Consider the following 13,965-nt stretch of genomic DNA (forward strand, 5'->3'; position numbering starts at 1 on the left):
ATGAAGAAGTTACTACGAAGAGATGAGATGCTCACTACGACAAGATTTAGCAAAGAATGCAGCTGAATAGAAGCCTCGTTTTTCGTTGAACACTATAATCGAGACCAAGCCGGGCCTTATATCATCGAATACTCTCAATGGCTTCTCCGAGAACGTGCCATGCTTCGATGCCAAGTATAAAGCCATGTCTTCCTCGGGAATATCAATTACAGGTCACAAAAAGCTATACTTGAGCAATGAACAATTTATCATGCTGCAAATCACTGTAACAACGGCACAAGTCATGATCAAACCTGAAATTCCAATACAATAAAGCTAACACCAGGAAATCCATACCCATCCATCCAGTCTCCTTCGTTATCTCCCCCATCATTCCCATGGCCACTTCCATTTCCTCCTGAATATCTTGTGCACCAAGTCGATTTGCTCGGCCCACAAAGCTCCCTCCGCATGCGCATGAGAACAGTCGCCAGAAAAGTTCTCCAAGTATAGGAATAACAAATACAGTCACGAGGCCAAGCCTCTTTTCCACGTTCCCATGGTTGTGCAGTTGTACTCGCTACACCCATGTTCTTTGTCCAGTCTGAAATCGTCGTCGCGTTTAGCTGCAAAGCAGCCAGTCCAATCGTAGCGTCATGGTGTTTCAATGTTGTCTGGTTCCGCTATGTCTCAATTCATATCCGTTAAGTATGATCAAGTCAGAATGACCTGAAGCTGCGTATCGTCGTCTCGAGCTTATGAGGTCTTCTTAGCAGGGCCGCTAATGTATTTGCTGACGTCAGTAGCATCGTGGAACTGCTTGCCGGCCTCCTTGACACCTTGCCAGACCTGTCGCGCGGCAGGGGGAGTACCCTGAGCACTAACGAGGGAGTCGACACGAGCACCGAGCTGGGTAAAAGAGTTCTGGACATGAGTGCTCTGGCTGTAACGAGCACGGAGGAAAGCAGTGTAGAGAACAATGAGGATCCAAGATCGGCGCTGGAAGAGAATAGCGGAGAGGAGAATACGTCCCCAGAGAGCGATCTCAAGGGAGGAGACGATGGCCATGGAAGCATCATAGTACTCCTTGACGAAGGCGCCAATCTGGTTAGCAAGAGGGCTGTTGACAGCTTGGCGGCTAGGAGAAGCACCATCGGCAGCCTCGGGCGCAGGCTTGGGCGCAAGGACAACGGGGATCAGGTTGGCGCGGGTGTAGGTGGCAACGTGGAAGACCGAGTAGATCGTGTAAGGGATCAAGGCGAGGGGGTACTGGGGAGAGAAAAGCCACACAAGGGCCATGGCTTTTTGAGGTCAGCAAGGTTGCGCAGATCTAGCAAGACATGCTTCAGAAGCTCTTACCAAGGTACTGGATGTTCTCATCAGCAAGGAGAGCCATGGGGGTGGGAGCAGCTCGGGCGCCGGTCTTTGCGCGAGCGCGCATGGTCTTGTAGACGACGATGCCATAGGTGACAGCGGCAGCGATAAAGGCAGTACGGTAGGAGAGCTGAGCCATGCGGGTGTAGTAGTTCATTCGAATCCAGGACAAGAAATATCGGCCCGTTGTAAGGATCAGGGTGAGGTGTCTATAGTCAAGAGAGCTTGTCAGTCACAGATCTGGCTATTTGTTGATGTGAGCTCCAAAGAGGGAGGCTGAAGATCCAAAACAGCTATCGTGGCCATTTCGTCGCACCGAGGCAGAGCGGGACAAAGGTAAAGTTCATGACAAGACGTACCCTACAAACCAACCGACTATAAGAAACACCAAGTTAGCAATGCGATCTCATTGTGATGTCTGCGCGCCAGGTCGCATCTCAAGATACCACGTACACTGGAGGGTCTTTGCAAGGGCCAGAAGCCTCTCCTGGAGAGGAAGATTGGGGTTCGGCGGGGGAGCCATTGCGTCTAGAGATAAGAGAGTCGAGAAATGATGCGATCTAGTATAGGCTCAGGGTAAAGTGCGCTCGCGAAGTCGTTGAGGACGAGCTGATGCTGTTATTGCGAGTCGAAGATGCTGATGAATAACGATGTCGTAAGGAAGAGAAGACAAGTTGTGGGCTTTTGGAAGTGGGTAAGAATCAAGGCAGGGGAGAGTGATGGAATGGACTGTGGCAGTGACGGAGCCCGCCCCCGCTTTGGATTGAGGTGCCCCAAGCTCCAGGGCTCAGGACAGGTTTCAGCGATTAGTTTCCAGCACGGTTTAGCAGCTGAGACGCTAAAACGGCTGCCTATCTTTTGAGAGGGGGGGATGACCAGGGGCTGGGCGCTATCTAAGACCCAACGGGAGGGAGCTCGAGGTGGGGGGGAAGGGACAAAGAGGCTGGTAAGGGAGTTTGTCTGAGACTGTGAAGATGAGGAAATTAATATTGATTGTGGTTTCGTAGAGGTCGTACTGAGTGTTTAGACTATGTTTGATAGGTTTGTCCTTTGGTGTATCCATTGGTTGTACACGACACCAACTGAAACGCTTGTCCAAGCTTATCTAGAGGTGGTGATGGCTTCGATGACGACAATTAACCTGTTCGAAAGCACGTGAAGGCGCCACTAATCGGAGAACTTTCCTGAAATACAATTCGTCACAGCATAATTATTTTATGTATGAACTCGTGCTGTATTATGAGCTACCTCTAGTCTTTTTGGGGTCGATTTCATTTAATATTCAAAACAACTCTCACTTCAATTCTCATCGTCATTCGAAAAAGGAGCTGACTTTCGAGCTTTGACTTTCGTCATCGCCTGATGCCAGCTTTTACCAAGGCCCAAGCCCCTGCATAGCTGAACCGCGCAAACTACATCTCAGCCAATGAGAACCGGACATTTCCAATAGGTGGGGGGAACCTGAATCGACTTGTGAGCGGCTAAATTCTCCTTTATGAACTTCACGACGACATCTCTCGAATATATAAGAACCCCGTAGGGTAAAAGAAAGATTTTGATAGATATCGAGAGTTTATTTGAGCACTTCGGCCGGCTGAGGATATGGCCTTGCTGTTGAATATTAACCTGTTTCCACATCATACGTTAGAAATGGAGTTACCCTGTACCATCTCTCAATGCTTCATGGCAGGGCGACAGCATACTCGGAATTAACGACTTTTTTCTACAAACTCAAATACGATGACTACCCTAGGGGAGGCAAAAAAAATTGAGACCTTCATCCTAAGTGATAAAAATAACTAATAAGAAGCCTTCTAAATTCACACTAAACTTACCTAAATATTTTTATCACTTAGAGTAGACATCCTAAGTTTTTTTGCTTCTTGAGGCTACCTACCTAAAGACATTGCTAACACCAAGAAGGTTCATACCCTCATAGAAAAACTGCTCGAGTCTTGTGTAGGGCACGTCCGTTTTGGGACTCGCTGGTGAGAAAGCACAGGTGCCTTCATTTGCGGCATGGATAACTCCGTTTGGCAGCTTCAAAATCGATGATTCTTAGCCAGAGTCCGCTATTGAACACCAATATCCCCAACTCCAAACTGCACAAACCCCTTTCGCTTCTCCATAGACACAAGCTATGTATAGCCCCGAGCTACGTCCAAACAATCTTCGGTTCGTTGCAAAAGTCGAGGCCTTGTAGAGCCAGCCATTCATTGTTTCCTTTGAGAGTCAGCTTACAGCGATAACAGGTCTAAAGCATTACGAACCTTTCGTCAGTGACAGCCGAATCTGCCACAGAAAGATTTCCAGCATCCGAAACAGACTTGACGTTCTTAGCCTTTCGTTGCCTGAGAACCGTTTCTACCCTCGTTCTAGCTTCTTGTTTCTGCTCAATAGCACCAGTGACAGTCCAGAAAAGACTGTCCACAGGACGGTAACCATGGCTATGCTTGAACTCCGCGAATGTGCAGACGAGGATGTGAGCGTTGAGTAGGATGAGGTTATCTGCCCGCCCGATCTCATTCTTAATCCCCTTCTTCTTGATGGCCTCGATTCGAGCGTACAAGATTGCTTCGACTATAAATTTGATGTCTTTAGGATCAATAGGTCTTTCCCAAGATTTGTTGAGACTGCTAGCAATGTGATCGTAGTATTGAGTCTTCTTTTCTTCACATGCGCATGGTGGCGCGACGAGATCGTGGTTGGGGCAAATGGTGAGGCAGTGGAAGTTGCTACAACATTCGGTTAAGAACTCGCAGATGTTGTCTTCTACCTCCGTTGGGGTCATGTTTGGTGGCAGAGGTGAGCCGCTAAAGACTCTTGTACAGGCAATTGAAAATTGGGGGCTTGTCTTGGTGAGATAGGGGAACGATAGCCCGGGAGTTTTGATGAGAAGCTCATAGCAAATCTCGCGATGGCGCGGCATTGTGGTATACTACTCGTTCGTATGCTCTGGAATAAGGAAATGATGAAGTGAAGAAGATATAGCTGTCTCTGCAGCTACGAGCAATATTGACAGTGTAGAGTTGAAGTGACCTGGTGTGTCTTGGTTGGAGAAGAAGTCAGGGACTCTACTGTGTGTCTCTTTCCCGAGATATCTGAAGGTAAGTTATGGCCCAGGCGTCGTAATAAATAAGTTGAGAAAGAGGAGAATCATCGAGACACGCAAGTTAAGTTCAACACGCCCATTGCTATCACCAATAGTGTGGTTGTAGCCTCCGACTCTCTCGCGAGTGATAGGTTATCTGCAGAAACAACGTTTGGCAAAGCATCACAACGCGAGTATGTGAGGAAATCTCGATCCATACAAGCCTCGCAGCCAGCAACTTTGTTTGCAGATATTTCGTCCTCGTGGAGGCATGCTTGTCGATGTTGACAATAAGTGACGAAGGAAGCCGTCGTTTGAGAGCAATCGGGAACATCAAACGCAATATGGGGACGATGTAGCGTGGAAGATACAGCTTGAAGATGTGCTCACAACGCTCACAAGTTTGTAATGAGCTTGGGGGGTGTCTCATTACATGTGAGATATAACCTCAAACTATCTCGAGATAAAACAGAGTATCAAGGTCACTTCACCACCGCACATAAACTTTGAGGCTTCAACTGAAGCATAATAGCTTTTTGAAATGTTGATACGGGCCAATCAACTGCCCATGATACACTGCTTGTTGGCAAATTGATGGCCGTAGAAGAAGTTGTAGCTTCGAGCTGCTTCCCCTGCCATCGACAGAATGTACACTTAAGGATGCTCTGATGTATCCTTCAAGAGGCAATTGTGAACTTGGGTGAGGCTTTCAAAACTTAAATTGGCCTTCTCAAAGGTTGGCCTCTTCTCAATCTGACAAAGATACCCGAAACTCGAACACCAGCGGCTTATAATCTGCTAGACTCGCCTCTATTGAACCACCCGGTTGAAGGAGTATAGAGACATACACCAACAGTCACCACAGAATGACCCTTAATGTTGCAGCTACTACGGTCTGCTGTCACATACGACCATAGCTCTTGGAGAATACGGGATCCCGTCTGCTCTCCCATCGTCAAGCCGAGAAGCGGTGAATTAGTACTCAGGTCGGTGACGACTGGGGAATCCTCACTGTTGTATGTTTTGCTGATTTTGTTCATTTTTGCTGCCGGGAGTTGTAAATGGGTTTATGATGAGAAACTCTTAGTGCTGTTCCCTCTTAACATGGGATTTATATCAAGGTACACCGAGGCTGAGGGGCTCCAGTGCGAATTGGCCATGTTGACATGCCAGGTATGTAAGTGTAGAACCGTAGAAGATTGGCTGGACTGATTAATCGTGCATCAATCACAACTCTCCATAAAGCCAATGATTTGAAAGAGGTTGTGATGGTAGCCAATCGGGGCAGAATGGTGTTGATCACCGTTTCGCCATAAGCCTCATACGTAATGACCCATTTAGATCTCCCGGAGCATTGAAACCACCTAGCTCGACATATGGAATAAACAGCTTTACAAGTTGATGTTAATTATGAGTTAAATACAACGGAGCATGAGTTCCGGTATTCTCGCCGATCAAAGGATTCCCATGAGCAACAATTGCATCACAAAAAGGATGGCAATCCAAGTTCCCCATTGGCCACGCATGTCAGCTTCACACCCCATCAAGCAGGCGTGGCAGGGAATAATTCAGGTACCGTCCACAGCCACAGCTGTCACGACGACTTTTCGCCTCTTTATCTCTGTTTCATATTTTAAAAACTGGACCCTTGGGAGATGATGCATCTGAGACGTCAATTGCCTTCACGCCAAGGGGTTAGGCTGGTAACATGATCTTGAGATGAGAGATCTTACAGGCGGACATGAAGCTCCGGTCACAAAAGATTGTATGGATCCCTGCCCCATATACTTGAGGGCATTCTCGTGGCTAAGAAGCTCCGTGTCATCGTGTGTTGGGAGGTTTTGGTCAGATGGGCTGGGTAATGCTTACGTAGCCGAGACGTCAGATTCAGCAAAAGAAATGGTCAGTGTTGGTAACAAAATTTCAGACTGAACGATATAAATATTGAGATGAATGATTACAAAGTTTCACGATATCGGTCAAATCCTGATGTCTTTGTCAATTGATCTCTATCTTACGCAACTTCAACTTCAACTTACACGGTAGCTTTCTCAACATGTCTGCATCAATACTCAAGCGAGCAACTTGCTCAATCGCTAGCAAGACATACTCTCATGGACGGATAGCTGCTCTTCGGCAAACACCATTCCTCTGCAAGCCAATTTGCCAACGATCAATGCACACCACAGAAAATGACAGCGCAAAACCAATGAACCCAGACCCTAGAGAGAATCCTGCTCATGAACTCACTTTACCGCGAGGAACAAATGTCGGTCGCAAGCGATTCTCCGACTTTGAACTCGCCGGAAAGGTCTTTATCGTCACAGGTGGTGCTCAAGGTCTTGGATTGACTCTGGCTGAGAGTCTTGTTGAAGCTGGTGGAAAAGGTATGTCAACCACACAATTGAACTAAACAGGAACTAACTTAAGTACAGTGTATTGTTTGGATCGTGCTGATCAGCCTGACGAAGGATGGCATGAAGCTCAAGCACGCGTCGTTCTAGAATGGGGCGGATCTCTACACTACCGCAAACAAGACGTATCAGACGCCGAAGGTCTCGATGAGCTCATCACCGCCATCGCAGATGAGAACCAAGGTCTTGACGGCGTGATAGCCGCAGCAGGCGTCCAGCACATTTCGCCCACCGTGGAATACAAAGCAGATGAAGTAGCACACATGCTCTCCATCAACTACACCGGTGTTTTCATGACCGCCAAATCCGCCGCTAAGCAAATGATGAAGTACAAGAAACGCGGAAGCATCTGCCTCATCGCCAGTATTTCCGGCCTCAAAGCGAACCGCGGTCTTATTTCCCCCGTTTATAATTCTAGCAAGGCAGCTGTTATCCAACTGGCGCGAAATCTTGCTATGGAATGGAGTCCTATTCAGAAAGACGGCACAGGAGGGATTCGCGTCAATTGTATTAGTCCTGGACATATCATGACGCCTATGGTGGCGAGCAACTTTGAGGAAGTACCTGGTATGCGGGAGGAGTGGGAGAGGGAGATCATAATGGGGAGATTGGCGGAGACGCAGGAGTTTAAGGGTGCGGCGTTGTTCTTGTTGAGCAATGCGAGTAGCTACATGACGGGGAATAACCTCGTGATTGATGGAGGACACACGTCGTGGTAATGAATGGGGTGGTGTTGATAAGGAGATTCGATGACTGAAGAGGAGAATCGATGATAGATTAATAGCAAGCCAAGCCATTTGTTTTACAATGTAACTCTCATACCTACAATGTCGTCGCATCCAAGTGCCCCATTCGTTTACACATCCAAGTGGCTTAAAATGCCTGCAAAACTGCACCTATAGTAACGATAGCTTGTAGTCTTCCATCTTCGCATGAAGACTAAAGTCTCTGAATATGACGAAGGATGCCAGATTGTGATGCTCTTGACCCGCCCCAACTCTATTCCACGACTCCTGCACAACCCATCCCTTTATTGGTCTCCTACTCGAGTGATACCTGTGGTGGTATGTAGATCATCAGAATTTCATCCGAGTCTTACGCGTTTAAATATAATTAGAATATTCTTAGATGGTAGATGGAGCCACAGAAACGAGCCTCGCAAATGTATCCAAATATTGGATCCTATGTATTTCTAGAAACAATGGACTTCTGAGCTGATCCTGGGATCCTTCGTTGCAGCAATTATCCGACTATCTGGACCAACCACACTCTCTAGAACCTAGGCCCAACCATAGCGAAACGCCCTGAAAAAAGTTCTGAATCTCCCATATGCCAAATACAAGCTCCAAAAATGACCCGAAACAACGCCAGATAACACAACGCTCAGTAGTCTCCCTGTCTTTCAATCTCATGTATGATGACTTGCCGGTCGCGACGGCTGTTCAACGTCGTCAGAGACAAGGGTCCTCTTGACCATATTAGATCCCAAAACCCCGAACCATAGCTCCTCCAATCGTCTCCATACAGGACTGAACTTCCACCAAGGTGCTCTAGTATGGTTGTAGGCGGATTGCGCTACCACCGGACTTGGACCTTGGACGAGAAAGCTTGTTCTTCAGGGTCGCCATCTCCCTTTCCTCGATCAACACATCAAGACCGGACTTTATACACTCCAAGCGCTCATCCCGTCCCCAATCGATAATATTCCGGACGAATCTGCGGAACTCGAGGAACTCTTCAGGTCGCTGGAGAATGAACGTCTTGATCTTTTGCGTATATATGAACTCTCCATCTTTCCAAGAGACATGCAATCGAGCCTCGGTTCCATTCATGGCAACACTGAAGCTCGTGCTATCAAGTGGCTTGCTGGGCTCAATATCCGTACACTTCTCAAGTCTGTCTTTCAACTTGTCGCTGATGTGGATGCAGGCCGTGGACGCTCCCAGGCATTGGTTCGTCGCCACCTAGAGACTACCTTTGCTGGATGGTCCGTCGCCTTTGAACTCGACTGCGAAGAAGGGAAAGGTGAGGCCTTCGCTGTTTGCGAACGCAAAGTTACCACATGTAGCGATCTGCATTCGCTGGTCCTGTTCGAAGGCAGACAAGCGGTACCCGTATAGGAGATCGGGAACAGGAACACTGATTCTCGCATAGGGATTAGTGATGGGAATAATGGTCCTACCTACAAAGACACGATCGCTGCGCTTGATCTTATCTATGCCGGAACTAAGGGGAATGACGTTGTTTCGAACAAAGTCTTCAACCTTTGCTTCGCTGGCACCTGCCTCCATGTCATAGAGATCATCGTTATCTTGGGGTATAGGCTCAGGGGAAGATCGACCTTTCTTGAGGGATTCGACAAGTGTTGAGATATGAGGTGGGAGTTCAGTTCGAGAGTCGAGTAGAAGGATATTGTTGAGAGCCAGGTTACAGTCCCTGTAAAGCGCACTCTCAACGAGAGGCCCATTGGATCGATTAGGAGTGCCAGTGGCTGTTGGGTAAATAGTTGGTGTCGGGTCAATAGATGGCCCCCCTTCTTGAGAAGTGAATCCGGGAGACGAGGGCTTGAGGGAGGATTTAGGAGAAAACGCCAGCTCAAAGGTGACAGCTTGACCGGTGAGGTTCTTTCTACCTGACATAACGGCTGGAGCAGAATGAGATCTTTCTAGGAGTATGGGTTTGAAGTCCTTGTCTAGAATGAAGCAGTCTGAACGTGATGTCTTGCGTAGATCTGAAGGGTAAGTGTCTTCGAGCCAGTTATCGACTTTTTCCAAGTACGAAGGGCGAGGTTGAGTCTCCTTTATATACCCAAGAAGAGCAGCGGATGGAAGAATACTTCGAATAGGAGCTGGTTGAAACATGACCTATTAAGATACAAGTCAGCTCATGAAGAAGAGGCTATCATGGTGCTTTGTCGATGATGAGGTCATGTACGACTTTATGGGACTCTCACATGGTCGTTAGTATCCTGATTATCGACTTCATAGCGAGATCTTTTGAACTGCTGAGCCTGTGGTGGAGGGATTGAGGGAGATCTGCTGGCGGCGCGCTTCCTAGGGTTGTCCAGATCGGCCTGAATAGGCGCTGGTTCTTGCGAGCCTTCCATGATGAGAGGCAAGGACAAGGTCAAGAGAAATATGGTGATTTGAAGAAGAGAAGCAGAGAGCCCTTATTATATTCTTCTGAAAGGGTACTGAAAGCAGTGAAGAAGGATGTTTAAGTCACGTTAGTAAATCTGAGAATAGCGGTTCTCTGGAGCCGTGACAGTTCCGGCCATGCTTGAAGCGAGTGATGAAGCAATATTAAGACATGCATTTTGGCAATTTCGAAGAGGATAACCCCTAACAATATCAGTGATTCATAGAGGAATTTGTAGTGTTGTTGAATCAGAACCTGAGGTTGATGCTTTCAGGCCATATGAAGTTGTCAGTGATAAGGTATTGAGCTACTACACGTTATACGAACTTGAAGCACACAAAGTGCCACCTAACACCTCTGATTCAACGACCTGTAAAAACCTCACGATAAACCGTTTCTGCAAAAGCCACACGATTCTCGACACCCCGTGAAACATGTGAAGAGCATCACCAGGCACCGTCCTACATACATCAGCATCAAAGCGCAGATTGTTTCAGCCCTGTGAACAACGTCAATCCCTGCGGTAGATCCCCCAGATTTGTACTGTAAAAGCTCCGAAGGGTTACGGATGCTTGTGATTTTGGCCGTTGAAAGTAAACGCGCGTTGCATGAGCCTCGGGCGGCCCGTACCGCACTATGACGCCCGCAACAACGTGAGTTGTTTTTAGCGAGGTTTCTGCTGGCTCCACTAATAATTCGAAGTCATGATGCCTCAATTACAGTTTCATTGTTTCTGTCATGATAAAGTTATGAAGATTCTCCGGTTGGGACATGACGGGGCCACACACATGTTGCCTTCAACGTCACTTGAGTAGACTTCACCACGGGACTTTCTTCTATTCTGTCTACCAAGTCCTGTCTAAACCTATACTAATCATGTATCAAATAATATTCTTTGTCTCAGAATTCCTCCCTTTACTATTCTCGGCCGACTTGTCCGGCTTTCGGATCATCAGGTCCATGACAACTCTAATCCCCACTCACAGCCCTAAAACTCGCAAATCGCCCCCCAGTCTCCGCTGTCAGATCCAATCTAACTCCACTGTCGTCATTGTCAGCGACTCCGGCGCTTCCGTCACATTTTCCCCTTCATGCAGTCTCTTTTTTTCTTCCCTCCCTTCCATTCACTTCCCTCAAAACCACCACCCACAGACCAGAAAATAATCCATATCTCCGGGTTATCATATCATACCCTCCGATCTCGCTGTCCCCCATGGCTTCTACTCTCGAAGCTACCGGCGCTCCAGCCGCTCGCATCACCTCTACTGCTTCTACCATTGCAGACTACGCTTATCCTTATGGCCACCTGGGGCATTTGACGCAGAAGCAGGAGGAGGCTTTTGTGCAGTTTAAGAAGGTCCTTGAGGAGAGGGGTCTTTTGAAGGTTGGACCTCCGCCTTCTCATGATGATCCTTTGATCTTGTAGGTTTTGCGGCAAGCGATTGATAAGCAGGGTTCTAACAGCTTTTCTCTACAGGCGATACTTGCGCGCGCGAAGATGGAATGTCGAGGATGCGTATCAGCAATTCAAGGAGACAGAAGATTGGCGCAAGGCAAATGATTTGGACGTTTTATACGACACCATTGATCTAAGCGCCTACGATTTCAGCCGTCGCCTCGTATGTCTCTCGGAATACTCGGGAATGCCAAGCGCTGACTCTTCATCTGTAGTACCCCCAATGGACCGGCCGACGCGACCGTCGCGGAATTCCCCTCTACGTCTTTGAAGTCAAGACCCTCGATTCCAAGACCGTCCACGAGTATGAAAAGGTGGGCGCATCGAGTACCTTTTCCAAAGCCAAGTCGGACGGCAAGACGCCAAGCGGCCTGCTGCGCTTATTCGCTCTGTACGAGAACTTGACGCGCTTCAACATGCCGTTCTGCACACAACTCCTCGACCGCGAACATCCCGAGGTTCCTATTACGTTGAGCACAAACATTGTGGATATTTCGGGCGTGGGGCTGAAGCAGTTCTGGAATCTTAAGCAGCATATGCAGGCTGCTTCACAACTTGCTACGGCGCATTACCCCGAGACGCTGGATCGCATATTCGTGATTGGTGCGCCGGCGTTTTTCAGCACTGTTTGGGGTTGGATCAAGCGTTGGTTCGATCCTATCACTGTCTCTAAGATTTTCATCCTTGGTCATAATGAGGTCAAGAGTGTGCTGGAGCAGTACATTGAGCCCAGAAACATTCCCAAGAAGTATGGCGGCGAGCTTGACTACAACTTTGGAGAACTCGGCAACCCTGATCCTAACTGGGAGGGCGTCGTTGAGTTTGAGAATGGACACAAGACGTTTCCTAGCGGGCCGTTATTGTGGGAGGAGGATTCTAATGGAAGATTAGTCTGTATGGCTAAGGGTTCCAAGGACGGACAGCCTCGAAACGAGAGAATCTGTACAATCCCCAAGACCTTTGGTCTCGCGCCTGTTGTAGAAATCTCCAGCGGCGAAACAGTCGTTGAAACACCAGCAGAAACCAACGACGCAGCCGCCCTCAACGGAAACGGACACCCCGTATCTCCTCAAGGAACACACGACGATGGCGTTCAGACCGACGACGCGCTCTTGAGCGATGACGTGAACGAGAAGCTGAAGCTGCAGGACGACAAGCCTGTCGCAGCACAGACGACTACTGCGTGATAGAAGTATTATATCCTAGAGATGGCAAAGACTGGCATACCCTGGAAGCAAATTTTGGATAAGATGGTTTGAAGTACGAGATGGACTATATTGGTTGAAGTACACGGAGTATATCCCTTTCTGTTTGGCGTATCATGTTTAGAACCTCCCGTTGAAGCGGTGATATGGTTGTGAATACATAATCGTGATTCCCTGTTAATGTTTGAACAATTACCTTCTTTATTCTATTCCCTAATCCTGATCTTCTATGCCGCGTGCCTCTATTGAACTCTATTCTAGCAATGACGTTACGAAGTCTATTCCATCTCTGGAACTTCTGGTCTTGTGATATATCCCCTTCTATTCCTCCACTGGGTAACACCCCTCTCAAGCTCCCCCCACGTAACCCCATCTCTAACAAGACACATCGTCACCCCCAAACTCTCCGTATCTCTATTCCTCACCTCATCATCGAAGAACAGCATATCCTCATACTTGATCCCCGTCCTCTTCTGCAAGCTCTCAAAGTGCTTGATCTTGCACCCTGGATAAATCTCCAACAAGCCCTCGAACACATCCAGCGCTTTCTTTGGCTTCCCGCCCTCTGGTCCAGTGATATGCAGCATCTTTAACAAATCGCGCGCAAGGCTCGGCGCAGAAGTTCGCGATGCCACGCCGATTTTTATACCGGCGCGCGGCAGGGCGTGAAGAATGGCAGGGACGTCGCTGAAGAAACCATAGTCCTCGCCGTATCGATCTGTGGCGCTTGTGTGTGAGGAGTTGGGTTTTAGGGGTGGTGTTACGTGGGTGTCTACCCAGAATGGCCAGAGGGTGTAGTCGAGATCGAAGACGATGAGCTTGGGGAGCGGAAGGGTGGGATCGGCGAGGGAGGATGGGAGGGCGGTGGATGATGTTGATGTTGTTGAGATTGTAGAGAGGGTTGAGGTGCTCGGCGGAAGCGGGTTTTTGGAGAGTTTCTTTGGCATTTTGAGATTACTGAGGTGAAGAGTGATAGAGAGGGAGGGTTTGACGTGGTGATGGAAGGTTTGGTGTTGAGAAGTTGGGACTTTTTTGTTGTCGCCCCGCGGTGGGGGGATGTGACGTCGCTGACGTGCGTGCTCTGACCAGGCAGCTGAACGTTGCTATGATCGACGCGACTGCCTTAGGGTAGATTTTCTCATCCACTTTGTGGCCGTAGGTTTTGACGGTTAACGTCGTAGCGGTTCTATGTTCATATCTCTCTCACAACATCAAGCACAGTATTACATAACAAGGACTGTTGCCAGACTCTAGCCGAGATATCATCCGAATTTGATCTCTGCTAACTGTTGTAATCTATGTTAATTT

The 13,965-nt window shown here is 48.1% G+C and overlaps 6 protein-coding genes across 6 annotated transcripts; 2 read left to right on the top strand and 4 right to left on the bottom strand.

Moving 5' to 3' along the window:
- Positions 1-254: 254 nt before the first annotated feature.
- On the bottom strand, positions 255-2,102 carry FOBCDRAFT_228993 (uncharacterized protein). Its single transcript, XM_031188887.3, has 4 exons — positions 1,807-2,102; positions 1,713-1,728; positions 1,339-1,562; positions 255-1,280 (listed from the first exon to the last, which is right to left on the bottom strand). Exons 1-4 carry the CDS (start codon positions 1,874-1,876, stop codon positions 736-738), a joined length of 855 nt encoding a protein of 284 aa, XP_031036152.1. The 5' UTR covers positions 1,877-2,102; the 3' UTR covers positions 255-735.
- A 1,203-nt stretch (positions 2,103-3,305) lies between these two features.
- Positions 3,306-4,282, bottom strand: FOBCDRAFT_165861 (uncharacterized protein; the record flags this gene model as incomplete). The annotated part of the gene is made up of 1 exon (XM_059608428.1): positions 3,306-4,282. One exon carries the CDS (start codon positions 4,280-4,282, stop codon positions 3,608-3,610), a length of 675 nt encoding a protein of 224 aa, XP_059465594.1. The 3' UTR covers positions 3,306-3,607.
- Positions 4,283-6,373: 2,091 nt separating this feature from the next.
- On the top strand, positions 6,374-7,677 carry FOBCDRAFT_187411 (uncharacterized protein). Its single transcript, XM_031188885.3, has 2 exons — positions 6,374-6,831; positions 6,880-7,677. The coding sequence occupies exons 1-2, from the start codon at positions 6,501-6,503 to the stop codon at positions 7,575-7,577; spliced, it is 1,029 nt and encodes a 342-aa protein (XP_031036150.2). The 5' UTR covers positions 6,374-6,500; the 3' UTR covers positions 7,578-7,677.
- A 731-nt stretch (positions 7,678-8,408) lies between these two features.
- FOBCDRAFT_242495 (uncharacterized protein) lies at positions 8,409-9,964 on the bottom strand (the record flags this gene model as incomplete). Its single annotated transcript, XM_031188883.2, has 3 exons — positions 8,409-8,797; positions 8,834-9,722; positions 9,812-9,964. The coding sequence occupies 3 exons, from the start codon at positions 9,962-9,964 to the stop codon at positions 8,409-8,411; spliced, it is 1,431 nt and encodes a 476-aa protein (XP_031036148.2).
- A 1,089-nt stretch (positions 9,965-11,053) lies between these two features.
- Positions 11,054-12,855, top strand: FOBCDRAFT_321825 (CRAL-TRIO domain-containing protein). The gene is made up of 3 exons (XM_031188882.3): positions 11,054-11,418; positions 11,474-11,615; positions 11,668-12,855. The coding sequence occupies exons 1-3, from the start codon at positions 11,210-11,212 to the stop codon at positions 12,637-12,639; spliced, it is 1,323 nt and encodes a 440-aa protein (XP_031036147.2). The 5' UTR covers positions 11,054-11,209; the 3' UTR covers positions 12,640-12,855.
- On the bottom strand, positions 12,856-13,710 carry FOBCDRAFT_228999 (acid phosphatase-domain-containing protein). Its single transcript, XM_031188881.3, has one exon. It carries the CDS (start codon positions 13,602-13,604, stop codon positions 12,936-12,938), a length of 669 nt encoding a protein of 222 aa, XP_031036146.1. The 5' UTR covers positions 13,605-13,710; the 3' UTR covers positions 12,856-12,935.
- Between the last annotated feature and the right edge of the window lie 255 nt (positions 13,711-13,965).

This window comes from Fusarium oxysporum, chromosome VIII, assembly GCF_013085055.1.
Source record: "Fusarium oxysporum Fo47 chromosome VIII, complete sequence".
Classification (NCBI taxonomy): Eukaryota; Fungi; Ascomycota; class Sordariomycetes; order Hypocreales; family Nectriaceae; genus Fusarium; species Fusarium oxysporum.

Excerpts from the sequence above, each read along its gene's own strand:
- FOBCDRAFT_228999 (XM_031188881.3), bottom strand. The coding sequence starts at position 13,604 with ATGCCAAAGAAACTCTCCAAAAACCCGCTTCCGCCGAGCACCTCAACC.
- FOBCDRAFT_321825 (XM_031188882.3), top strand. The coding sequence starts at position 11,210 with ATGGCTTCTACTCTCGAAGCTACCGGCGCTCCAGCCGCTCGCATCACC. Across the intron at positions 11,419-11,473 it reads CATGATGATCCTTTGATCTT|GCGATACTTGCGCGCGCGAA; the intron begins GTAGGTTTTGCG and ends TTTTCTCTACAG. Across the intron at positions 11,616-11,667 it reads ACGATTTCAGCCGTCGCCTC|TACCCCCAATGGACCGGCCG; the intron begins GTATGTCTCTCG and ends CTTCATCTGTAG.
- FOBCDRAFT_228993 (XM_031188887.3), bottom strand. The coding sequence starts at position 1,876 with ATGGCTCCCCCGCCGAACCCCAATCTTCCTCTCCAGGAGAGGCTTCTG. Across the intron at positions 1,281-1,338 it reads TGAGAACATCCAGTACCTTG|CCATGGCCCTTGTGTGGCTT; the intron begins GTAAGAGCTTCT and ends GACCTCAAAAAG.
- FOBCDRAFT_187411 (XM_031188885.3), top strand. The coding sequence starts at position 6,501 with ATGTCTGCATCAATACTCAAGCGAGCAACTTGCTCAATCGCTAGCAAG. Across the intron at positions 6,832-6,879 it reads TGTTGAAGCTGGTGGAAAAG|TGTATTGTTTGGATCGTGCT; the intron begins GTATGTCAACCA and ends ACTTAAGTACAG.